General features: G+C 40.2%; 2 protein-coding genes across 5 annotated transcripts in view; one reads left to right on the top strand and one right to left on the bottom strand.

Moving 5' to 3' along the window:
* The first annotated feature begins 1358 nt into the window (after positions 1 to 1358).
* Positions 1359 to 8802, top strand: zgc:110410 (protein lifeguard 1). 2 transcript variants are annotated; one of them, XM_004568071.5, is made up of 12 exons: positions 1359 to 1521; positions 1638 to 1747; positions 2620 to 2757; positions 3101 to 3269; positions 3667 to 3745; positions 4225 to 4278; positions 4461 to 4551; positions 4719 to 4756; positions 5393 to 5480; positions 7003 to 7092; positions 7523 to 7570; positions 8130 to 8802. In XM_004568071.5, exons 3-12 carry the CDS (start codon positions 2656 to 2658, stop codon positions 8280 to 8282), a joined length of 912 nt encoding a protein of 303 aa, XP_004568128.1. In that variant the 5' UTR covers positions 1359 to 1521; positions 1638 to 1747; positions 2620 to 2655; the 3' UTR covers positions 8283 to 8802. The 2 variants fall into 2 exon arrangements, with proteins under 2 accessions (XP_004568128.1, XP_076745910.1); XM_076889795.1 differs by having other exon boundaries at positions 1359 to 1747.
* Positions 8803 to 8854: 52 nt separating this feature from the next.
* Positions 8855 to 26106, bottom strand: part of ankib1b (ankyrin repeat and IBR domain containing 1b) — a 34807-nt gene continuing 17555 nt past the window's right edge. For all 3 annotated transcript variants that reach the window (XM_004568069.4, XM_076889794.1, XM_004568070.5), the window contains 10 exons: positions 24586 to 24716; positions 21777 to 21911; positions 20370 to 20456; positions 20013 to 20079; positions 18936 to 19081; positions 18350 to 18528; positions 18168 to 18219; positions 14947 to 15058; positions 12685 to 12728; positions 8855 to 12133 (listed from right to left, as the gene is read on the bottom strand). In XM_004568069.4, the coding sequence (XP_004568126.1) occupies positions 11222 to 12133; positions 12685 to 12728; positions 14947 to 15058; positions 18168 to 18219; positions 18350 to 18528; positions 18936 to 19081; positions 20013 to 20079; positions 20370 to 20456; positions 21777 to 21911; positions 24586 to 24716 (1865 nt within the window). In that variant the 3' untranslated portion in view covers positions 8855 to 11221. The remainder of the gene's footprint in view (positions 12134 to 12684; positions 12729 to 14946; positions 15059 to 18167; positions 18220 to 18349; positions 18529 to 18935; positions 19082 to 20012; positions 20080 to 20369; positions 20457 to 21776; positions 21912 to 24585; positions 24717 to 26106) is intronic.

Raw genomic sequence — 26106 nt, 5'->3', positions numbered from 1 at the left:
GCTCCCGCCTCATGTGTTGCTTGTGTTTGGACAGCGCTGAGGCAGTCAGATCTGTGTTAAATGTGGCCTCACACTGGGCTCCACACTGATTGGTGTGTCAACACAGGCTGGATTTCAACTGCCTGCTCAAATGTGACTGTGTTTGTTGTGTCGCCCATTCAAATCCGACCGAGATCTGATGAATAGGTGAGAACAAGCTCATCAGATTTGAGCAGGCAGTGTAAACCTAGTCTGTGTTGACTGACGACTGACACACCAATCAGTGGAGAACAGAGCGAGAGTTTGTGTTTGCTTGGGGGGGGGGGGGAGTCACTTTGCCTTCAGACATGATTTATTTTGTTCCTTTTTTATGTTATTCTTTATTTGTCGCTGCACAGGAAGGACAATGTTTTCTTTTATTTTAGTAATAAGGAACAGAAAGATCACATGTAGGTGAAAGAAATGAAGGATTTGATCTGAGTTGTTAAAATGACGAGGCAGCCGGTTTAAGGAAGCTCTCTGGAGGATTTCATGTTGCTGGTTGGGTGGGTGAGGCGGCAGAGTGAGAAGGGTTTTCGGGGCGGGGGAGGAGAGGAGGAGAGTCACATCCAAATCACTGCAATTAGCAGAAGCACGGGAGACTAGTGCCCCCCAGTGTTTGCTTAATGTATAAATAATTTCTGTACATCAGGGGGAGACTATCTGGCTTAAAAAGAGAAAAAGAAAAAACTCGCATCGAATTCTGTGTATTTTGCTCTTGCTTTGTTTTTTATGTATACACAACTATAGTCACTCAGAGACACACCTTTAATTATACAGTTATGTTAGGTAATTGTGTTTAAAATCCAAATAAAGCTACAGGACTGCAAAATAGTTTTTGCTTTCTTTAAGATTTGAATTATGATCATCATGTATGTGATCGCTTTAAATATCACATCAATACAGTAATTTGCTGTAATCAAATCCAATCGAGGCTAAGTAGTGGAAATTATATTTTACTGTTTTGTTGTTGTTTTTTTCATACATACACATGCACATACATGTATATATAAAAATGGACTCATCCTGGATTGCTTTCTGATTAATAGATGGTGTTAAATGTAACTCTTTGAGAGCCAGTTCTTCATGGGAAAGCATAAAAATGGTATTGACCTACATTGCTTTCTGTATTTTCACACAGTATGCCTTTAGCTCTTCTTTCTCAGTGTGACTCAGTACCCATAATCCCTTTGTATAGGCTGGATTGATGTCCTACATCGTCCAGTCCTCTCTTTGTCACTGGATGGTTTGTGTGTGCAGGGTGCTATCAATGAGTAACCAAGGTAAACCAGAAAGACCATACGCCTCGCCGGATCTCACACTGTGTCATTGTTCTGCATTTGCCTTTTTTGTGTGATACAGGTTGAAATGTTACAGGCTTTTCATATGCAGCAGCTTATCATTCCAGGATACTGAAATATGAGGGAAAACCTTTATTAAACATGTGAAATCAATCAGTATAAACTCATTCCAGTGTGGATCAGTGCAGGTGGAACACAGAAGGTAAAATCCCAATTTACTCTGTCAAAGTGCCAGCCTTATTGCTTTAATGTCACTTTCAGAACTTCATCTTAATATCCCATTAGGACTAATGAGGAATACATCCTTTCCCCCTGCAGCAAAAGTCCTGTTTCTGTGGGAACCAGCTGATAGCAAGTAGACTTTGCCCTGAAGGAAACTGAAGCTACAGGAAGAGCAGCCGAGCGTGGTCTCAGTCGTCACAGCAGAGGTAAGGCATATTTTAATAGCTTCGCTGGAGTTGTACGGATTGATTTCTGTGAACAGACCTGAGTCAAACAGCAGCTGGACACTTTTTTATAGACTTTAAAACTGTTGTCATCTTGTCAGAACTTGGATTTAATGTTCCAAACTTTCAGCCCGCGTAAGCCAACAAAAACAAAGTCCACTTCGTACCTTAGAAAACACAGTTTTAGGCTTTGTTTTGTTCCAGTTTGGAGAGATGAGCTGAAAAAGACGAAAAGTCAAAATGTGATTTTTATCTAGCAAATGATTTATTGCTGCCACGAGTGCAAAAGCCATTACTAATTACAGATATTACAGGAAGTGGAAATTGTTATTCATTAAACCATAATGAATAGACGGATGTGCACAGGGAGCGGCTGTTTCTGTCAAACTGCTATGTGTAGTCACTGCTTTACTGCAGTTGTACATCATGCAGCATTGATCTTTGAGCAGCTGGTTATGACTTCATTTCTTTCATGATTAATGCAGAACTAGGGAACTTGGGGGGGGATTTATTATTCCCTTGTGTTCACTATACATATATACATTTTAAAAAATCCTTGCATTTATTGTCTGTCTGTGGATGACAACTAAATTTCCTCTGAGATCAATTAAATGCAATCTATTTGGCCATTAAATATACATACACTGAAAATAGATTAAGTTTTAGGGCCATTTTTATGGATGCCAGTCATGGAGGGCCTTGTATTTGTGTGATGCATGGTTTCATAATCACCCATTTGACATAGCCCCGTGTGCCAATTTAACATCACTGATGAAAGCACTGACACTGTCCAGAGGAATGTCTTTGTGACCTTAACTACCTTGTCTGTCTAATAATTCTCTTTACCTTGGCAGTTTTGTGTCTGATAAAATTTGCTGACTTTTGGGCAAATGGACCACACTTATGACAACAGAAACGGTGGATATCCTCAGCCCCCTCCGTACAGCCCCGGGGACCATGGACAGAGTTCGTATACTGGGATGAGCTATGACGTTAGTAGCAATTCACAATCATTTTTGTTAGCCTCAAAGGGAAAAAAAATTAAATTAAGCAGTGAGAGAAACCATTTTGCACATTGATTTTAGGGTTTAATATGCCGCTATCGTAAAGAATGAGCCCAAATCCAACACACAACTAGCCTTTGATCATGCTATCGTTGGGATGTGTAATTAAATGTGTGCTTACACATTTAATTACACATGGATTATTGGTTTAATTCCATGAAGTTACTTCAAAATGAACACTAAAGCCTCTAATCACATCATTCTGCCTTTTTTATGATTTGCAAGAAAAAAGTTTTGAATCTAAACTTCGGGTGTTGTCTGAATGATCCAGGTGGAGAAGGGCAGCGTTGCAGTGGTCTCCCCTCCTGGAACCTATGATAACATGGTCCATCCTGTGGGCCCGGGAGCAGGTGGAGACAACCAGCAATGTGACCAATCTCCACCCGTCTACTCTCCCGGCTTAGAGGATAGCGCCTTCAGTGACGCTGCCATACGGAGAGGTGAGGGTCGAAGGAAGTAGATCAATAAAGAGAGGGAGAAACAGGAGGCGAGAGAAATGAGCGTTTCTGTTTGCGTGGTCAGAGCCGAACGAGGATCAGCAATATTTACTCCCCTCATTTGCTTTGCAGTGTTTTCTTGAAAATTGATTTGGAATTGAAAATTGTTCTGTGATCTCTGCTCGCAGCCTGTCGCAGCTCTTCACCTCCCACACAACACAAATCATTTTTAATGAGAGGCAGGAATGCAAGTTTGGTGAAAACAGTCATTTTTGGCAACAGCGTGCAGCCTTACCTGCCTCAATGCTTCACTCTGACAGATTGTTGTTGTCGCATGTCTTTCTCCTGTCTGTCTCACCTCTCTGTGTTTCTGCATCTGTTTTTCTTTTTTTCTGAACAGGTTTTATAAGGAAAGTCTACTTGACCTTGATGATTCAGCTGCTAGTGACTGTGGGGATCATCTGCGCTTTTCTTTACTGGTGAGACACAATCACACGAGGCCATTCTTGTTCCAAAGAGAAAAGAAGAAATGTCCTTTATTGTAATCTGCTGGCTTTTAATTGTGTCATCGCCCACCAACACGAGGCAGAACAAGTGCATAAAGTCGTCCCTGCACAAATTTAAACATGCACTGGGGCCCTTCTCAAATCACCATAGTGAGGTGAAACAAGGTGGTATATAGTCCGCCTAATGTTTGTGCTTGCAGTAGTTTGAAAGCTCCCTGTGTTTGGTATAATGGATGTGGTGGAAGACTGCAACAGTCATTTCTTTTCATAAATTGTATTCAGCTCCCATGTGCACAATGCACTGCTCTCTGTTAATATTTAATAAAATCATTCCACTGCTTCTATCAGATAAATGGCAGCTCTATTAAACACTTCTCTCTTTCTCCCTTCCCTTTTCTTATCACCCCCCCCCCCCCCCAAAAAAAACAAAAAAACAAACAAAAACAAAACAGGGACACACTTAGGAAATGGGCATGGAACAACTACTGGTTCACCTACACCATGATGTAAGTTGTTCAAAAACGTTCTCTTAGATTTTCTGGATTTCGTGTTTGGAGAAAGGGCTTCATGTGAGTCCACGGAAGTAAATCACAAGCTCATCTTAATATAAATAATGCGCTCAGTGAATCCATAATGTTTCTCCTATTATATGCTAATGCCGGTAAACTCTGTGTCGTGTGTGAAACAGGGCGGTGGTACTCGTCCTCATTGTGGCCCTGTCATGCTGTGACAGTCTCCGGCGTCGAGTCCCCCTCAATTTTATTGCCCTGGGCCTGTTTGTGAGTAGAGGCAGTACCAGCCAGGCATCAAATTAAACCACCACCACACCTGCTCTATTTCACAGTTTTTTTTTTGTCATGTATTTACTTTCCATTTGTCTCCCCCTTTCCTTCCCCTCTCTCCCTCCCTCTCCCTGCCTGTGTGCCTTTCTCCCTGTCTTCCTCAGACTGTTGCAGAGGGCCTGATGCTTGCATCTGTGGCGGCGTGAGTGTTTGTTTACAAAGATGAGTCCCCACCTGATGCAGACTCATTTGCACAATAATAATCCTATTTGATCCATATCTGATAGCGTGTTCGATGCCAGCAATGAAGCCATCATGCCAGATAAGATGTTATCAGCGCTGGTTTACCAAATTAAAAGGCACATGGGATCACATTCTCTGATTTTTTTTCAGCTGAAGATAAATCTGAGCACATCACAAATAGTTCAAAACCAATTTCTCTGTATTTCTCGGTGCCTGTGTAAACACGAGTTACCCTTTTTTCCCCTCCATCTTTCTGACGGTTCTTTTTTAGCAGCACGTCACTCTGTCAGAAAAAGGCATCAGATGAGACCTGACTATCAATAATGCATTAAAATTACCATATTTATAGGATATTGCTATAACTGAAGCTATAGCTGATAGGAAATGCATGCAGGCAATACATTATTCAATACTTGTCCAGTGGGGTGGGGTTGGGGGGGGTCCAGTGCTCAAAGTTAAATGCATATTTCGAGAAAAAAAAATTCTTATAAGAAAATAATACTTCCCTTTAGGATAGACCAAACCCCGCTGCTCATCCACCCCAAGATAGACATGATTCAGCTCTTACTGCACTGTTTGATATTTCTGTCTGCAGGTATTTTAATGCTGAAGCAGTCATGTGGGCTGTTGGGGCAACAGCATTTGTGTCCCTTTCCCTGAGCCTGTTCGCCATGCAGTCAAAGGTAAGATCTGTCACACACTCTGAGCTCAGTTTGCACTGCAGCCAAAAGTGAAACACGGCGCCTTAACTATACAGTCAATGGTAAATGTCCATACACTCAGCTGTGTTTCCTGTGCAGTCAGAGGGAACGTGTAAAGCTCAGCTGCTGGACAGGTTTTCACCTGCAGAGTTTTCAAAGTCAGATGAGTTTGCTGTCCTGGCAAAACTAAGATTCCTGCTGAGATCAGTGTATTTGTAAGTTGGGTTAATTCCCTGCATCCAGAGGGTTAAGCCCCCGTGTGGCTGAGATAACTCTCGCCATATAGAATTCTTTATATAAGTCAGCCCTCGTCCTTTTCAGTCTGCCTCCTTTCATGAATTGTGAAAAAAAATAAGCTTTTTATCAAGCAAAACTTCTCAACTTTGTGATTGAAACCCTAAAAAAATGAACAAAAACTTCACCTAAAATTCTATAATAAGCATCCCAACGAATCCCAAATAAGTCTCGCTCGCTGAGGATTTTTTATTCTTTATTTGATCATGCTCATCTTCTTCTGAGATGCCGCTCTCAAAATATATATAATAGCTTATGCTTGTGCACATGGCATTTTAAAGTTTCATTACAACTTGCAGCGTTTTATTAGCTGGAGCAAGTTAGGAGACCTTTTGAGAATCACTTCATTGATAGCTCGGCATGCTTCTTCAATAAACGCCTCATGTTCTGAACAAAAGCAATCACACAGCCAGTGGGGAAGATGTCAGCCACATTCAGATTGCATTTAGAGCCTCTTTTAATTGCTGCTAAATGGTGGTTGGCATTTCACACACTTTGCCACTTATTGTATCTGAAGGAGCTGGAGACATTTATATTTTCGCTCACAGTGGATGGAACAAGCAAGCAGCTGTCTGATAATCATACTAAGAATATATCTGGTGCTTAATTCTCTCTGCTCGTTATTAATCAGCGGGAGGAAGGTACGCAGGTCAGGTTTAAATAGCTGACATATAGAGGGAAGCGTACCCCTAAGCCCGTAATATAGTTTTATGGGCTGAGTGAGCGTCCGCAAACACTTGTAGTTTATTTTTTATGACTTCGCTTTCATCTTGCCATTTCCAGCACCTCTTGCTCTGCAGTTCACAATGTTCACAGAGCTTTTTAATCTCTGTCACTGTGATGCATTGACACTGCGTCTGCAGCCCATAGCTCCTCAGGTGATCAGTGCTAGTGATTCTCCTGTAGCAACTGCCATCTTTTTTTTTTATGCCAGTGTGGAAAAAATAAATAAAGGGCATGCAGGCGAAAAGGCCACCTTCAATCCCCCTGCTCAGTGCCTGTTGATTATTTATCCTCACTTGTTATAACCAGAACTGTCTTGATTTTCTTGAGTCTCGACTGCAATCTGTAGCTATCACAGAGCACAGCTGCAATGAGAACAGCCTTCAGTGTCCTGGATTTTACGAGAATGATGAGTACAAATGAGAGATGTTGGGGCTTGTCACATTAACTGTCTTTCTCATTTCCTATCCCTCCTTTGCGGCATCAGTGGGACTTCACCACAGCAAGTGGGTGCCTGTGGGTGCTTATCTGGACCCTCTTTTCATTCGCCCTCCTCTGTGCAATCCTCCGATCACAGGTAAATTAAAGAGCTTCTTTGTTAACCAGTGTGTTTGCAGTGGGAACAGGTTTTAAATGAATTGCTGACAGACCGGATGTACAGCCTCAGAGTCTTTGGCCCTAGAAAGCACAGGCCCGTGTGCTGAGCAGACTATACAGCAGAGAGCGTAAACTCAAACCTCTTAGGATTTAAATGTACACTGGCGTTCACTGTGTCGGCTGTTAGTGTTGCCAGCGGGTATAAATAAGCATTCTGCAGATTTTAGGTTGTAGTTGGACTCTGACTGCCTGTAAACCAAACAAAACAGCCAGAATGACCAAAAAAAAAAAGTTTCTGGCTTAATTACTACCTACAGCAAACAAGCAGCACAGCACACTAGAATAAAAATGTTTTGTTTTAAATTTGTGTTACTGAATGCCTCTCCTGAGTGTGTGTGATTCTTTTGCAGTATGTTTACATCGTATATGCCTGCCTGGGAACACTGCTGTTTTCTTTAGTAAGTACACTTTGGTAACACAAAGTTCTTTTCCGCAGCACTTTTTTTCTTTTTGCTATGAAAAACAGAATTAAAATCCCCAATGGAAATAAAACGAAACCACCATCAAAGAGGGCTTATTGTCAAGTGAGTGTATATGATGCAACACGCGATCCCAGGGCGAAGCAGCCTGATACCAGTTGTTAGTGAAAAGAGAGCGACTTTGATGCCCCTGTGCCCTTTAATTTCAATTATGCACCACTTAACAGTAGTGGGCTTCCTTTTCACAGCCACCTCTCTGTGTGCCTTTGGCATTCGCAGCAAATGTTGTGACCCATCTCGTCAGCCGGTGGAACAAACTGCAGCTGCACACAGAGCTGAACAGGCTGTCAGCAGCAAGTCACAACTTATTTTCAGCTGCACAAGTCTGACTCCCGGATTATTTGTGTGGCCTGTTTATCTGCACCGTCCCATCTCTCAGAAATAGTTAATAGTGCCTGCGCTTGCTCGCAGACCAGTTCGCGTTCTCGATTCACAGATCAGTGCTGAAGCATCTCATTTTCTGTCCATCTCTCCGCAGTACTTGGTGTTTGACACTCAGATGATCCTGGGTGGAAAACACAGGAAGTATCAAGTCTCTCCCGAGGAGTACATCTTTGCTGCGCTCAACCTCTATTTGGACGTCGTCACCCTGTTCCTCTTCTTGCTGCAGCTCATCGGCCTCTGCCGCTGACACTTAAACTCCATGGCAGGATTTCCCCTTAAGATACTCTTCTTGCACACATGCAATCAATTCGTTGAGTTTGGTAAACACAGACAGCCAGTCTCCCAGACATGGCTTAAGCCCCCCAAAGCAAAAACACTGAAGATCTCCACAGAAAAACTTTTTTTGGTCCAAGTCTAGGCTTAAGCCATGTCTGGGAAACTGAGCCCATGATTCATATGGAATACGTCTCCAGACATCTGTCAGTATATTCAAGTTTGCCTATGATTGTCATGTGTTACGCACTGCAGTCTGCTTTATGGATGTTTACTTGTTTATTTTTTTTTCCTTTAGGAGTTCAGATTTACATACTGCCCTGTTGCAATTCTTACATAGAACTACATATACTGAATATTTGTTTCTAAAAATTACTCTTTAACTCACAAACTAGTCACTTAGGTACTTGTTAAATCAAAGATTATATAAAAGTGTTTAATTTTGAATGAAAACCCAATAAAAGAATTGGTCAGTGTTATGAAAATAAAACCATCTGCAATATTTCTTTGTCATAAATGACTATTACAAATGAGACAACCGCAAAGTAAAACTCAACACATAGTTTATTGGCATCACACATCAAACACTTTTCATATAAAGAGGGAATGTATCAAGTATAAACTATGAAAGTGCAAATAGCATTTCAAGGATTAGTTGCTTTACAATAGAAAATCTCAATGAGTTACAAAATGTTATATACCTTTTTTAATTTTTTTTTAATAAATCACCTGAACATATGAGGTGACAGTATAAAGTGTGCCCGTTACATGCACAGCATACTACTAAAGAAAAAAGGGCAACGCATGTTATCTCCTCTGATAAAAGCACTTCCATTAACCAAGTCCGACAAAGTTAGTTCCATTAACCATATGGCACCCAGACACTTATCAAAGCAATCACTATCTTTAGACTTAATGTTGCTCTATACATCTGCAAGGGGACAGAGAGAGAGAGAAAAAGGTCATTTACTTCAGCCAGACATCAGTCTGTACAAGAACATAATCACGTCTTAAAGGTAAGACACTGACTAGTGTGTTTTAGTTCACATGGGTTACTCACAATCCATTATTTAAATGAATTATCTTTATTCCAAATAAATACCTACTTTATAACTTTCCTCACACACAAGCGATACAGAACAGTAGGTTAACCTATTCTGAAATCAGCGCAGTGATTTTTAGATGCTAAACCCCGGGAACCACTTCAGTGTAGGGCAAGAAGCCTTACTGCACAAACCCAGAGAAATAAAACCTTTCTTCAAAATATCTGGGAATAAGATTTTTTCTTTAAAGTGTGACTTCGTCGTTACAACGTATTTCACCAAATCGCTAAAAAAAAAAAGAAAAAAGAGTCAGTGTCATCTATTAACATATCACCACAAGAGCCAACAAAAAAGCCTCTTGCTACAAACATTTCTGATGAGCACGTCTGAACACTATCAACGGCAATGTGAGAGAAACGACTTTAAGGTAACAGGTGTTTCTGTTTTTGTTTACACTGTCATTTTTTTAAAAATTAGCACTCAGAAAAAAAAAGTGTGAAAAAAGGAAAAAGTGAATCATGGTGATTTACACAAAGGCACTGTGTGTCTCAACTCCAGAGAGAGAACCGTTTCAAAGACATGGACTTCCCATGAGGATGAGATGCTGTACACATTCATGATTTTTAATTTTTTTTTCCCCCCCATGCATTACCCTGCAGTCCGGAAAATCTGCAAAGATCTGAAAGGCTTTGCTTATTACTTTTAAAACAGGACCCAGAGATAAATTACAGTGACTTGGGCGTGAGTAGTTAATTTACCAGAGTCTGAATACGACTGCCTGATTTCAATGGCCTTCCCTGCGGCGTATGAAGCAGGCTTCTCACTGTCTACTTAGTCTGTCGCGCTCCACGTTCAGCTGCAATACTCAAAACATTAATTTAAGACAAGCTACAATGGAATTCAGAACATGCTGTGACAAAGGTGCAAACTGAATCACGAGCACTCCCTCTGGGCCCGTCAGCATTCGTTGTTTTTTGATTCAGCCTGTGTTGGGGAGTAATAACCACTGTCAAGTCCATTTTGAAATGTTTTTGAGGAGGCCAACTACTTTTCAGTTGAATAATTAATCAAAATTTTGCCAATGTGAATATTTTACATAAAGTACAAATCCATTAGGGCCTGAAGCCTCAGTTCTACACGGCTCACGGCAGCTTTTAGCCAGTGACATTTTCAGAGTATCAATCAGCTGCAATCTCAAAGAAAATTATGGCTCAACACTTTCACATTAAAGTTTAGCTGAGTGGTTGAGATTGTAAAAAGCAGGCACAATTTGCTTTAGAGAATCCACTTGGTGACTGCAAACTGTGCTTTTGCTAGTCAGTGTTTGGCACCCATGAAGTAGGCAGAATTGGACAGGAGTGAGAACCATCTCAGCCGGCTTTGTTTCGATTGAATATTGGAGCAAACTGTTAATCTGCTCACTAAGTACAGCTGAATTACATCAGACCTGATCCAGACTGATACAGTAGGCTTTTAGTCCAGTGGAAAATAACTATGTAGGTTAAAGTTTCTAAAGCTCCTAAGTCTCTAAATCTGATATTTAAAAAACAAAAACAAAAAACGCTACTTATTTGTATTTTTACTAGTACAAGACTTGTTTTATAAGTCACCCTTGAAACTGGTAACTAACTGTGATCTCTTCTATTTAGTACTTTCTTTGCAGAAGGCTGACAATACAGTAAACACATCTTGTTGCACTTAAATCTGAATCTGTGTCTTCCCCACTTTCTGGTCAAGTATGACACATTCCCCACTCTGTTTACATTCCACCTGAATAGCTAGCACAGACGTTCCTCCTCTTTATTCATTTTGCAATCTGTAGTGGTTTTTGGCCTTCCTTAAAAGCTCTTTGCCATCTCAGTTAGAGAGATCATACCAAGTGCACTTGATCTTCCCACTCAGATGAGCTGGTGCTTGGCAGCTGATCAGACACAGAGTCACATCGCGGAGTGTCGACGTGGCACACCTTTGAGCCTCTGCGCTCGGCATGGCCTCCGCTTGCGTCATGGGCTCCCATGTAAGGTAGCGGCATGGTGTCCAGCCCCACTAGATCTAACTGGGTCGGTCTCTCAGCGACAGTGCACTCCTTCTCCTCCATCTCACTCAGCCTCTGAGAGCAGAACCCCACATCTGCCATCACCTCCTGAGGCTTCCTGTTTTCAGGGAAGACGACCACCCCGACATTGTCATCGTCTTCTCCTTCGCCCCTATGGAGTGAACCCGGGACTGAGTCGCTGTCACAGGAGGTTGGGGGTACCAGAGTGATACCTTGAGGATTCATGTCATGAAACCAAGCCATGATATTGCCCAGCAGGTTAGCGTTTGCTGCTAATGCAGAGGATGAGGATGGGTCGTGGCTGCCACATGTGGTTGAGTCTGTTGTGTCGGTGGAAGAGAAGAGGCCTGTTGAAGAGCTGCTGCAACCAGGAGCCACTGGTATGGGCACAGAAGCACCGTATGCCCGATGATGACTGTCACCGTGCTGTACAGGGATAGCAACACCGGTGGCAGCAGAGTACTGGCTGCTGATGTTGCCAAGTTTCACCAAGTTATCTCCCAACTCCAGCAGTTCTGAGCTGCTTAGAGAAGCTCTGGGGGGGACCTCGATGCCTGGAGCACTTTGCTCAAGCCTCGAAGGCAGGGAGGTGCCAATAGCGCCGAGTGAGGCTTCGTTGGCAAGTACTTCATGACTGGACACACTCCCGACCATCCCTGAGTCCTGGAGTGACAGCTGAATAGCCAGAAGAATGTTGGGGTCATCGTCATCCAGCGAACCCAGACCCTGCAAGAATAAAAGGATCCAGTGTCGTAGAGCATCAGCAGTTTTCAAACTTAACTTTAAGTATAACCTGCAGCACCTATTGTTAAAAAAGTTAACAGTAGCAGCAGATGGAGATAGTGACAAGGCAAGGAAAATAGCAGCTGCTGCAGTTTTGACACTTTGACACACAAACCTGAAAGCAAAGACAGTTTTTCTTTATAGCTGCTTTGTTGCAGTCAGCTCACAGTGGGTTTTAAGGTTTTACATTTTCAAAACTATCATTACCACTCACTCTGTGTTTATATATAAAGTCCCAGCACACAACATCGCTGCATCACTCAGTATGTTTCAAGTCATTCATGCCCCAACCCCAGTCCAAAAAAAAAAAGAAAACCCCGTAGGTTTCAGTTTCAAATATTACTCTTTTATTAACTGAACATTTGGTGAACTAGTGAATATGGAACCGCTAAGAATCAAGACGACATTAATAATTCACAGTACTAAGACAAAAATGCCTTCAGGAATAATTTCAACTACATTACCGTTTGAGCTCGAGATAAATGTTTACTCACCATCATAGGACCTTGTCTGCGTCCACTTCCAGCATCCTGTGTGTCTTTATAGGAAAAAAAGGAACAAAGAAAAAGTCAAACCTGGTTATTGAACTAAATCAATGCAGGATAAATCAATTTACTCAGTTTAATCTACTGCTAAGTATTCAATTTAGTAACATCATCTTGAGTTTAGTCAACACACTGATGAAGGACCAGCAACCCGTCACAACCCCAGGAACTGCACTAACTGTATCTGTATCTGTGAGCAATTCCTCTTTGCTCACAAAACAAAACCTATTAGCTACCCTCCAGTTTTATCTATTGTTTTCAGTCCATACAGCCTAGATAAAAGTACCACGATGATGGAGAAACACAAAAGATTAGAAATGCTTACTGAATTCAAGCAAGTGTCATTTTTCCAGAAGCTCTATTTTGGAAAAACTAATTAGTAAAAATCAATATTTCTAAACAAATAATGTAACTGAATCATTGCAGTGCACCTGTGCTTGTTTAGGTACCGGTGGATACTAAGACTCTTCTCCACTTGACACAATACTGCCAGGGAAGCATCTGACTGGATCTTAATATTTTTGGCGCATTAACCATGACTCCAACAACATGAAAAAATAAACTGATCTGGAACAGATTGTAAGGCCTGAATTCACCGAAGAGCTTTGAAACGTTACCATTTAATTGTCTGTTTAAACAGACAGTTCTTTAAAGTTAGACATTCTTAATCCACACAGAGCTAGAGCCTTAACTTGAGTGCAAGAAAATGAGGCTTGAGGTAAGGAGGATGATGATAAGGTGCAAATGACAGGGGAGAGAAAGCAGTAGTGAAGGACGAGAAAGAGATAACGAAAACATCAGCCACTGTATTCAAGATGGTGGGGCTTCGCAAACCTGCACCTGCACTTATGCAATTCTGATGGATTCATTCAAAGTTAATAAGACTGTGCCTTTAAAACAAATTATAAAGCAACAGAAATGTGTGTTTAATAGTAACAGAGACTTTAATACTTTCTTTGGCATTTCTTCTACACCCAAGTAATTTAACTGTAACTTGTCTACAGCGTTTTTCACTTCTTTGTAACATCACAATTCAAACATGGAAACAAACATCATGAGTCATGCTTCTATTCAACTCATCCTTTGAATTACATGCGTCACTAATAAAAGAAACAAAAATCAAAGTTCATCACAATGTGATTTCCTGAGAACAAATCAAGAAAATCTAGCTCTCATTTAATCTCATTCTATACTTTCAAACCACACCATCACTAAGATGAACTTCAATAGGTCTTTTCTGCAGTCTCTAGTTCTCAGTTTATTAATGTCCTACCAGAACAGTTTCAGATTAGAATAATTCGTTTAACTCTCATTTCTAGAACTGACTTCTATAAAACTTCCTATCACATGTACACAGTACTTCCCTATATCTATCTTTAAATAGTTTTCTACTCAAAAGATCATTCCACCTTAAATGCTTTGTATCAGCCATTACAAATTGCACTTTGACCCATTCCATCCATCTGCTGGGTTTTTGTTTTTTCCATGCTGCAGTCAGTGTGCCATTCCAGGATGTATACCAATTGGACTGATAACAAATGTAGGCCTGATCTTAATTAATCACACTTTTAATGAATATAAAAATATTCTTTTCACTAAGTGTTTCACAGTCACACTGCACTATTAGAAAAATGTATCCATGATTAGAAACAGAGAAGGTCTCATTTTTTCCCAAGAATATAGAATAGAATTTTGACGTTCTTTTTTAATTAAGATGCAGTTTTGATCTATTATTCTGATCTATTATTCTCTAAGCAATTTTTTGCTGAGAGCCTGAAGCAGCTGTGATTATAAGAGATGACCAATTTAAGTTAATTTAGCTGAACAGTCGATCAAATCTACCTGAGGGCCATCGAACCCTGCTTTAATGAAAGAAATACAACTCAAGGGAACTTTCTAAACTTTACAAGAAAACTTCTTTTATCTTTTATACACAAACAATCAAAATCTTTTGTAAACATTGCAAACCTTGAGGTGTCTAAATCTGCGCACTGTCTGTGCACCAGATAGTTGTTATAGTCTCAGGCGTTTGGACCCAATCTAAAAATCAGGCCAACTAGAACCCAGAGATTTTGCATTCAGATGGATCACACGATAAATTCACGTGGTAACTTAAGCTATGCAAATAACAAGCTGTGACAAGGGAGAAAAACTGAATATCACGATGTGAAATAGCCATCACAGGATAAAACCCTGTATAAAGTAAAGTACCTAAAGTGCTGTCGCTGAGGTCGTCAGGGTCAGGTGTGTTGCTACGGAGACTGGACATGTCGCCTCGCCGCCTCTGCCTATGCCGCCGTCTGTACTGGAACTCTGCGTACTCCTTAAAATATAAGAACAATCATTACTATAAAAATGCAATGAAGGAGATTTTTACAAGGAAACTGATTCTAGCAGGTTTGAGTTAATAACTCTGTGTGTGTGTGTGTGTGTGTGTGTGTGTGTGTGGGGGGGGGGGGGGGGGGGGGGGGGGGGTTGAGGGGACTATATGCAGGTCTTTGATTCATTCACTAACTGAAACCACTTACCTTCCCTTTAAACCGACCTTCTTGATTAGCTATGTCTTACAAACACAAGACGAACATTATGTGGGTGTGCCTCTACACTCATGAGAAAATATCTGATAAGCAGGGTGTAGAGCAGTCTGATGCCTGAACCTTTGGTTAAGAGGGATTATTTGCACATCAGCTGACCTCACTACTTGAAACTTTGGTCAGATTAGCATGGAAAAAAACGTGGCAAAGGAAAATAGTTCCTGTTTATCCCAGCACACAGGTCTTATTTTGAGGTCATATGGAGTTTATGCTTTTCTGGTTGGCAGCTACTTTGACTGCACAGAAAGATGGGTGGTCTTAACAGTTTGGCTCATTGGTGTGTAGCTCTTCAAAGGGAAAAGCAGTGAATTTGTCTGTTATCTAAATCAACTCAAGCTAACATTTTTGAAATGGAATTCCTGTAAAGTCAAAGTCATAGATTTAAAACTGTGAGATGGCACTCATCCGTAGTCAAGTGCCAAACGAATGAAAACTCCAGTGCTGTTATCCCTCTTAAAGTACTGATAAATGCATGACCGCTCTTCATGAAAAAGGCTACATACACCAAATCAACATATCGGTACCTCTGCACTCTTTATTCAATCATCTCAACTGCCAAACTCACTGAGTAACATGCAAATATCATCAAAAGCAAAAGCTCTTTCATGCTTCCACCGTGCTAAATATAACCCACTATGAAGTGATGCAGGTTTTATAAGAAGCATGGAGGAGACATATGGAAGTGTGTGAGGCAGTGTCATCTGGCTTTGTTACTATGGGGTTACCAACTACTGACAGTGACTGAGAAAGAAGCTTTTAACCAGCAGGCAAAAAACAACAACAAATAAAAGCTTGGTGTTCAGCATCTGCCATCAGTATCTACTGTATGTCTATATTAGTATGTTCCAAGCTAAATTTAATCGTTTTTGCAACATAAATACTTGCATCAGCTGGCCTATGTATTATAATCATTAATGTTATTGCACAGTATCGATGCATATTAAAGATAGAGATAATTAGTAGTTAGCAAAATCAATGCATGCAGGGATCTCCAGCTTGTTAAGAATGTCAACCAATGAGAGACAAGATAAGTATCACGGCATGTGGCACCTGACTTCCTACAAAATAATGGCACATTTTAGAAGAAGCAAAATGCTAAATAGAAAAACAAGAGCCGCTGTACGTAGTTTTGTTATCATGTCAGAAGACAAGTTACTGTTTTAGTTCTGTTGGCTTAGTTTCTTGGCTGATTTGAATAATAATAATATTTTCTGTGGTGCTTTCCTGACAACAGATCTTTTTTAGCACACATATTTTGACTAGTCATTGTAAATGAAGTGCAAATGTATAAATGTGTTTACATTCCATTTACGAAGGGTCCTACTGTACTGCATGCCGCTAAGTGACTTACAGGGCTTACTGGTATATTTAATGTAACTGAGTCATCTTTAATTCATTTTGTGCTTTATTTACTGATACAAGTCAAAACATCCCCCCTTAAAATGTCTATTGGCCATTGCCAGCTTTGAAATGTTATAGGATTTGCACAGAAACCCCAGAGGCTTATTTTGGTGTGAGATTTGAATTTTCAGATAGAAGCTACACGAGCCTAAGCCAAAAGAGTGATGGCGCTCTTAAGCTGAGCAAATTCTTCTGAAAAAAGAACTGTATGTTTAAGAACTGCCACAGTCTAGAAAAATCAATAACAGACCTGTAGTAGTATCTGCAATGTACTGACATATGCACCATTACCAAGTGCATACATCACGCTGGGCAGAAAAAGAAGACAGGTCAGTAATCAAACCATTATGTGGTCGACACTTTTATGACTCTAAGTGTTAACTACAAACACCTGTTACTAATGTGTAATGATCAGGCGCAACCTACTTAGGTGTTCGCCAGCATACTGTGCTTTTAATCATTCCTGACGGTTGCACAGGGAACACTGAACCATCTGGCTTGCTCCAGTGTGTTAAATAACATGCCGATCTCTGGGTCACCAGAAACGTTAAAATGATTTAAATATACATACTGACTTTATTAAAAGATGTCATATGACACTGTATAATTAATTACACAACATAATTATATCTAATTATGATTTATATTTCTGCAATAAATAAAGTAATTTCTTGAAACAATAAGTACTCTCTATTAGCAGAAATAAGTGTCATTACAAATAACAGGCACTTGCTGAAAGGGCACTGATTAAATTAATATTATGTATAATATATGTTTTACAAATATGTAATACTGTACTATACTGTATAGGGCAAACATCACGGCATCAATAACACTGACAGTTCATGATATTAAAAATTCCACATTAACAAAATTAAACTTCCAATGGCATGCTGAAATCTGGGAGTGGCTCCACTATTACATTCAAGAACAGTAACGACAGGGAGAAAACAAAAAACAAACAAACCTTTGTTATCCAAAAATAATTTGTGACCAAGAGAGGAAGTCTGTGCCTTTGAGAAAAATTAACATTTTAGGATTAACATGTCTTTTTCTTCCTAATTTGTACCAGTAAGTTTAATAATGAGTCCAAATGTGGTTTCAAAGCACTTCAGAGCACACAGCAACAACCTGAACAAGCCAGAAGCCGGTTTTGTTTAGAAACAGTGGCACCAATTATGACATGTGGGTGTGAGTGTAAAGGGCAGCTGCAAGTAAACCTGGACCAATACAATTATCTGGCTACATTTGTTAGCTTTAAGTGAATTAATTTTCGCTAAAACAAATGGGAATCACCAACTCTTACTATGTACCTCTAATCTGTTTAAATAACCCAATCATCTGACAAGGAAAAACCCATCATTGGCTAAACCACTCAGTACACAAAAAGACAAATGCATTTTGTTCAAGTTTACAGTCCAACCAATCAGCTTTTACCTCAGGTGATGCAAAGCCTAAATACTCCCAGTCCCACGTTCCACCAGCAAAACTGCCAAAGACAGAAATTAATGGCAAACTTGTGATAGCTGAAATCACACAGGAATTGGCTCTCAAAATAAAATAAAAAAAGAAGTAAAATGTGTTATTTTAACAAAGTTAGGTACTGGTCTGTATGCTACCTTCGCCTTGGGGCTTCAGGTGAGTCATTAGGGGCCACTCCCCTGGCTACTGAGGCCAAAAACTCTTGCCTCTTCTGTTGTACCAGACAAGCCGCACGGATGATCTTGTGGCGTGGTGTTCGTAGATAAGGCCTGTTAACCTTTTGTGCCAAGTCCTCAGTCACCATCTCCAAGTCCGTCTGGGGGCAGAAAGACAGGTGACTTAGCAATCACAGTGTACAAATGCAGGATTTGAAGTTTCAATTTAACAAATGTACTTGTGGGGCAGCTGTTTATGTATCTACTTAAAAAAAAAACTATTACTTTTACAGGTGTTTAAGGAATTGTAAGACCTATGGGAGCCGTGCCGATTCATTCTCCAGCATCTGAAAGGCCACATTATAAAAACTAGCAGGAAAGTACATCCTGTATCTATATGGGTGATCATAAATTATACAGCACTAGATGTTTAACTAAAAGCTGAGATGTGCAGATATAACTGGGGAAGATTGTGAGAATCATGCAGTAGAAAGCTTTAGTCTCACATATCTAATGGCCTAGACCACTGTGAACATTTGTCTTTCCTCTCACTAAGTAAGCCTGAAACCTGCATAAGCTCGTAGATCTCTTTCTTTGTGCTTTTGGGCTCCAGAAAGAACCCATAAGGATAAGAGCACTTGAGGATGCGGCGAGTCTTTAGTAGTTCTAGGACTGCATCTTCAATGAATGTAGTGTCAGGTGGGCCTCCTTCCCCTGGGAAAGAGAAGGCGGGAGAGTCAGATAACAAACATGAATATGGGATATGCTTTTGTACAGGACACTCATTACTCTGCCTCAATTACTTCACTTTGCTTTTGAGCCGATTAGTATTACATGACAAGAAATCCTGAAACAAAGCATATGAAAGAACTCCTTGACTGTACTAAAGCACATGAAGAGACTGCACTTTTAAGTTATAACTGAGGTGTCTAGTATGATGGGAAGTCTGGGCCAAGAACACTGCTGGCCTTTGATGAATAGTGACTTATAATTCACTTTTTAACAGCTACTGAGATTTAAAAAAAAAAAAAAATTGGAACCTAAGGGAAAATCATTTTCTTCTCATTTGAATAAATCTTTTCACTAAATGTGTAAATTAGCAATCCAGACATGCTGAATAGAAGACAAATTTATATCTGAAATAGAATTTTTATCTGCATCTCAGATTCTGAACTGCGTCAGAAAACACAATAGTGATGGCCAAAACTGATTATTGGAGACTCAAAGCTGTCGGCAGTCGTATTATGTAGGATAAACTGTGCAAACTTTCAGTTAAGCCAAACTCATGAAGACCGACTTGGAACCTTTTCCATTTCTGCCAGCTGACAGCCACCGCCACTATGTGAGCTAACTCCACTGCAATCAGAATCTACTGCTTTACCTGATGTACATCAGCATCACTCAGCTAACTAGTCAGGCAGAAACTCCCTTTACTGACATGGTTTTGAAAAAGTCAAGTTAAAATGTTATCTTTCTTGTAACCTCACACTACTGAATGCTTAAACTGAATGCTGTTGTTAAAATAATATTAAAACACCTCAGTTTTCTATCCCTTCTCCTCTACTTCCAAAAGCTCAATATTAAAGAACTGAATTAGGATTGGGATAATAAAGGTTGACGCCGTTACGGCAGACTGCATACTCACTTCCACTTAGTGCTCGACTAAGCTGCTCCATCTTCTCTTTGGCTGTTTTTAATAGACGCTGCTCTAGCTAATGGGAGAAAAACAGAAATTTTACTCAATAACAAAAATGATCTTGAGGTTCCTGCTAAACCAAGCAATAGAGAGAATGCCACGTGAGACCAAATAAATTAACAACAGATTTATTTGTGATGAACAGAATGCAAATATACCGTATGTTAGTTATGTTAAAGTTAGAGCACTGGAGAGTATCCAAACTATGGGTCATGCACCAGTTTTACACAAATGCTCACTGTCTGCATTCATTGCATAACAGCTGCAAATGCAACATCACTGGAAGACAAAGTCTGGTCTGTTTACCTGATAGCTGTGCTCGTGGTTCTTGAAGCGTGTGTAGTAGTGCATAAAGCGGTCGAGTTCCTGAAAGCTCTTGTGTTTTTTCTCAGCCTGCAAAACAGTGATGAGACACCAGCCACAGTCAATCTCCTGAGCATGGTGTTTCTTCTCACAGAGAAAGCCGAAATACTTTAACTGTAAGGAGCAAAAGTAAGTCCACCAAATGATACTATTTATGTGTGACTAGAGAGTACACGAGAGACTGGTCAGTAACCCTCTGGCAACCAAATGCAAACAAGTGCAACATTGTTTACCTCTTTGCAAGCAGTTTCACTTAGTACCAGCAAGCAAACCCTTCCAACGAGTTGCCAGCCAGTCAGAGAATATACATCTTTCAATAGTAACGACTGGTTACCAGGAGGTCAGTGACTCTTGACGTACATGACTGTGGTTTTAGCAAATGATTTCACAGTAACTGCTATTAACCTCGAGCAACCATTGGCAACAAGCAGGAAATATTTTTCCCTAGCAACCAGCAGTTGCCAGGTAGTTTCCAACTGGTGTCAAGGCCTACATTACTATATACCTGTGTGTTATATACTTCAGCTGCTCAACTCCTGATCATGTAGGAGTTTGCAGACAGACAGAGACTTGGTGTATTACAGTAAGACTGGGTTGTGCAGCAAAATATATTTATCAACTCTGCACAGAAAATCTGTAAATAATTAACTATTCCATCATGCGATTCAAGGAAAATTCCACCAATTTTATGTATTGCCATTCTCCAGGCCTTGGAGAGTACTACTGCAGATGAGTAAACAGTTATATCATTTCTTCTCTGGTTCCACAGGGACTTGCACAAAATCTGATAAATTGCTATAAGTAATGTCACTTAGGTCAATGTCTGAGTTTGAGAAAACAGAACCAGAAAGCAAGCTTACTACAGCTCTGTAGACGGTTGCTCGTTTTAAATTTAGCTGAGGAGCTTGAAGGCTATATTACTGGCTACTAGGACAAGTGGAAGCACATTCTGGTTAATGTATGCATGGCTTGAATCAGAGGAAGAATTAGTGAACTTAAAACAGACACGAGTTTATAATGCACCAAGCTTTCTGCTTTTTTGTTGTGAGTCTGATAATGGTGTAGGAGTACGATGACAAGTTGCTAAAAGAGTCATGACGTTTAGGAATAAAATACAATATGAAACAACCCCAGCCCCGCTCCTTTAGGACATTCACTCTACATCATCATAACAGAGGGCTCCCCCAGTAACAACTGCCATCACTCAGCTCTGGTCCCCTGTTGTTACATTATACCACTGTTGAGTCATATTTTACAAAGTGTTCGGTTAACTGGGCCGAAAGCGTTTAAAATATGAAAACACAGAGAATGTAATAATATCGTGTTAACATCTAGAGTGTATGCATGTACCTCTTCAGTCATCTCCTTTGACTGCTCCTCCACCTGCTGGATGACCTCATAGCGAGTGCAGCGATAGTAGCCCCCTGTAGATGAGCTATGCTTTTTCCATTCCTCCAGACAGATCCAGCAGAAATCGTACTTACACTACAGGGAGAGAGAACAGCTCTGGTCAGCTGTCACATCAAAAAATGGAAAGCCAATTACTAATGCTACTCCTGCTTTACTGGGGTAATTTACATTTAATGACAAAATGAAAAAGACACATTTTTTTTATAATTGCTGTCAGAGAAAAACAATTATCCTGGTATATGAAATGACAGCCAAAACGATACCTTTCCCCATCTACAGACATGTTTTCATTAATATACCCATCCAAAGGTGAGAATATCAGACTGACCCAACATCAGAGCTCAGTTGATGTGCTGTAACCTCTTTGAGTTATCAAGCACAGATCTACCAGGACAGAAAGGCACTTTTTTTTTCAAAAACACATCTTTGTAAAAATCATAACTGAATTATAATTAAGGGTCAAGGACTTCTAAGGCTCATTAAACTAATGTAATCACCTGTATCCATTTTATCTCTTTTGTCTTCTCATCCATTTCTTTTTCTACAGTGTACAAGTAGCAGGTGTTTGAACAGAGTCGTGAATCCTTGTAGCCTGCTGCCACTAGAAGGCACTCAGACTGCATTTGAGAGCAGCAAGTCCCGATGGAGAAAGAACAACAAAACACAGCAAAACACTACAGCCTCTCCAATCTGGAGCCTATTTGGGTATAAGTGATTTCTCCATGCTACAAGCACTTCTGTGGGTGACAGGTTAGCTGGAGTATCACAAAACCTTAAGGCTGAGGCATCAGTTGTCCTGGAAACTCTCTGCTTATATGACACATCAGAAAAATCAATACAAAATCAAGGAGAGTGAGGGGACATGAATGGGTGGATGGAGAGACACAAAAAGACATGTGAAAGAGAATCCTGAGACAAGAAAAAAGTGTGAAGCCACACCAGAGAGAAGGAAATGGCAGCAAAAAGACAAAAGGTTCCTTAGCAACACTGAGTCCCGTGTTTCCAGGCAACAGGGGTAAAGACGTTTCTTACGAGGTAATAACAGGTCAAGAGGCTGAGCCCTCTGTGGCCTCTCAGCTTGTGAAAGCCACTCCATTCACCCAAAACTAATGTCCATCTCTAGTCAGCCTATTTAACCAGTGCAAACAGTGACAGGGGTGTCAGAGAGACAAAAAGATCTTTGCTGTATGACTGCACTGCCTCCCCTACAGCAACAGTGGTAGTAACAGAGACAAAGTCAAGCAACACGACTATGTCTGATTGCTGGTCTCACTCTCTCCCTTGACCATCCATCCATCCTCTTCCACTTATCCAGGTCCAGGTCACAGGGACAGCAGTCTAAGCAGAGATGCCCAGACCTCCATCTCCCCAGATACCTCCAGCTCATCTGGTAGGATACCAAGACATTCCCAAGCCAGCTGAGCCGAGAGACATAATCTCTCTTTCAGACCCTGGTTTTACCCTGGGGCTTCCTCCCAGTTGCACATGCCTGAAACACCTCAGGAGATGTGCGGGAGGCATTCTAGTTAGATGCCCACCTCAAATGGCTTCCTTTTAATGTGGAGAAGTAGCAGCTCTACTTTGATATTTTCCCGATTGACCAAGCTCTTCAAATTATCTTTAAAAGAAAGCCCAGATGACCCTTGGAGGAAGCTGATTTTCATCACTTAAATCTATAATATAATTCTCTTTTACTTCCTACAGCTATGCAAACCTTTTTTTGTAATTTCACCCAATTTAACCCTGTATTATTTACACCGGTGGACCAATACAGAAGCTATCTGCTAACATGTAAACATGACAGCATGCATTCATACTGTAATTACACATACATTTCACAACATCAACAGGTACCTTAGTTGCCCCTTTGCTATGCACACTGCATTTCCTTTAAAAAGGTGTTAAGTGAGAACAGAACAGTATAAAACAGAGCTATTCTAATAGTCTGATCTGACAGAACTCAGAAAGTTGTAGTCATCTGCTAGACAGATCATGTAATACCATTGTGTATAAATACTACAGCTTGTCTTGAGCGTGGTGTAAGAAAGAGAAAGGCTTGTGGAGAATCAGGAGTAAAAATGGCTCATTCTAGTGTTTAAAGAGCCATCTGTACAACTAAAAATGAGATTTTGACATTTATACACATACTGTGTGCAAATAAACTTTATCTCCCACCTGACAGTTTGTTTGCACTGAGAACAGTACTTTGCATAAAAGCCTTGAGTTATTATATCATTGCACTGTATGATAAAATACTGTGTCAATTTGTAAATGCTTCTTGGTAAAAAAAAAAAAATATGAAAGAATATGCCAATGAATAACTGTTGGCTACATAAAATATAATTAACTGATCAAAAAAAAAAAAAATGCTAAATGGAGCTTTGCTGTACCACTTTATGGACCTCCAAAACCCACACTTGCTCTAGATAACTTTACTGAAATTTGATAAATAAGGTAGTTACACATAATTAATTCTAATTATTTCTATGAGATGCCAAAATCTGCATTTTGCACTATTTTTTTTTTAATTTTTATGTGCAGTATGTCAAAGAAGATGATTCTGAAGTCCATTTAAAACATAAACAGAAGTATACCGTGTTCATTGCACACATGTTGCTCATTTAAACTTCTTAGGTTTGTTTTCTCCAACAGAAAACGACTGATTCATATATCTTTCTAGAACAACCAGATAAACTGATCACCTGATTACTGTCTAGGTAAGAAAAATATGAGAGGCCTGACTGCCTACCTTGGCGCACTGCATGTGATTGCAGCCCTCGTTTTTCTGTATAGGAGACTTACAGTTGGCGCAGGGTTTGGAGTTACTGAGCAACCATAAGCAGTTGGCTGCATCCTCATAAGCTTCGCTCACACCAGCCACTTCAACATGGAGGAGGGGGAGGTAAACAGAACAAATAAAGGCATAATGAGACAGAATGAGAATGGCTATTACCAGAGCATCAAAACAGACCAATGCACTGAGTGGGAAATCGTCCTGCCTGATTAATGTATATTGCTAATATATTTTGCTAACATCTCCCAAGATGCTCATGCACCCACCTACACACACACAAAGAGAATAATTGGCTATTATCAAAGCACCTTTGATGTGCTGCTGAAATGCCAAGATAAAACAGAATCTGGGGGAAATCGAAGTGGAAGATAGTTCCGAAACCAAATAATTGCTTTATCTTCCGACTGTCACATCAACCAAGTGGCACTCAAGAGCAGCTGGGGTATCTTAAATCATCTATTAGATTGCCCAGAGTCCAATTAATGTTTCTAAACACCACAAACTTTTAGTGAGCGGGTTGCTCGTCTTAATTAATAATTTATCATCGACGTGGTGGATTTTAATTGGCCTAATGCTAAATAGTTTGTAATTACTGTGGTTGAGTTCCAGGCAATTTAACTCCAAATCAGTCACTTTTGTGCACCCTGAAAAATCTGGGCAAATAAAGACACTGGCTAATAAACTTCTTTATGATCCGTAACCTCCAGGTAACAACACAATTCTACTCTGTGGTTTAGAGCTGGGCGATATGTTTTTTTCATTTCAGGCGATAACGATATATATCACGATATAAGCCAAATAACTATATATGTAAGATTTAAATGTGCTGTTGCTCACAAGTAAAATGTGAAATAATCAGCAGCTTGTTTTGATTTAAATATTTATTTCCCATAATAAGTTCAACAGGGTAGATGTACTTAAAATGAGGCTTCAGTTTAGGCAAAATAAAGGCAAATATTACAAACTTACACAAAAGGTAGCCGCTAAAGCATTTAAGTTTCAAAATAAAACAAACAAAACAGACTACTAAATTGTCAGTTCCACTTAGAAACAAAATATTAATTCTTTAATTCTTTATTGGTAGCATGTCTTTAGCAAGACAGTAAGCTAAGGCATTCGTTATGTTGATATGTCTCTTAGCTTTTGGTAAGATGCTGGAGAAAGCCGACTCAATTGACTGTTGCTGCTTCACAGGGATTCCCCTTGTTGTTTTCAATGACGAATTAGCGCTTTTAGAGATTGAGCGTGCTCTAGTGGGTGGCACTGCTTCAGGTGATAAAAAAGGTTTGTTGTATTTCTAGACTTTGTGGGAACATGCTTTTGGCACAATTTCAGTGGGCGTTACTCTGTTTTTTTGTCAGACTTCAAATAGCCGAAATACCTTCACACTACGGAACTTCTCTGGCCTTTCCTTTCGACAATCTCTCCAGCATTGGAACCGTCATCTGTGTTCTCTTCGGTAACCTGGTCACCCAA

Source organism: Maylandia zebra, linkage group LG11 (genome assembly GCF_041146795.1).
Source record: "Maylandia zebra isolate NMK-2024a linkage group LG11, Mzebra_GT3a, whole genome shotgun sequence".
NCBI lineage: Eukaryota > Metazoa > Chordata > Actinopteri > Cichliformes > Cichlidae > Maylandia > Maylandia zebra.
This window is presented reverse-complemented; position numbering and strand designations above follow the sequence as displayed.

Coding starts and splice junctions, on each gene's coding strand:
- zgc:110410 (XM_004568071.5), top strand. CDS start 2,656: ATGGACCACACTTATGACAACAGAAACGGTGGATATCCTCAGCCCCCT. Junction 4,552..4,718: donor TTATTGCCCTGGGCCTGTTT/GTGAGTAGAGGC, acceptor TGTCTTCCTCAG/ACTGTTGCAGAGGGCCTGAT. Junction 7,571..8,129: donor GAACACTGCTGTTTTCTTTA/GTAAGTACACTT, acceptor ATCTCTCCGCAG/TACTTGGTGTTTGACACTCA.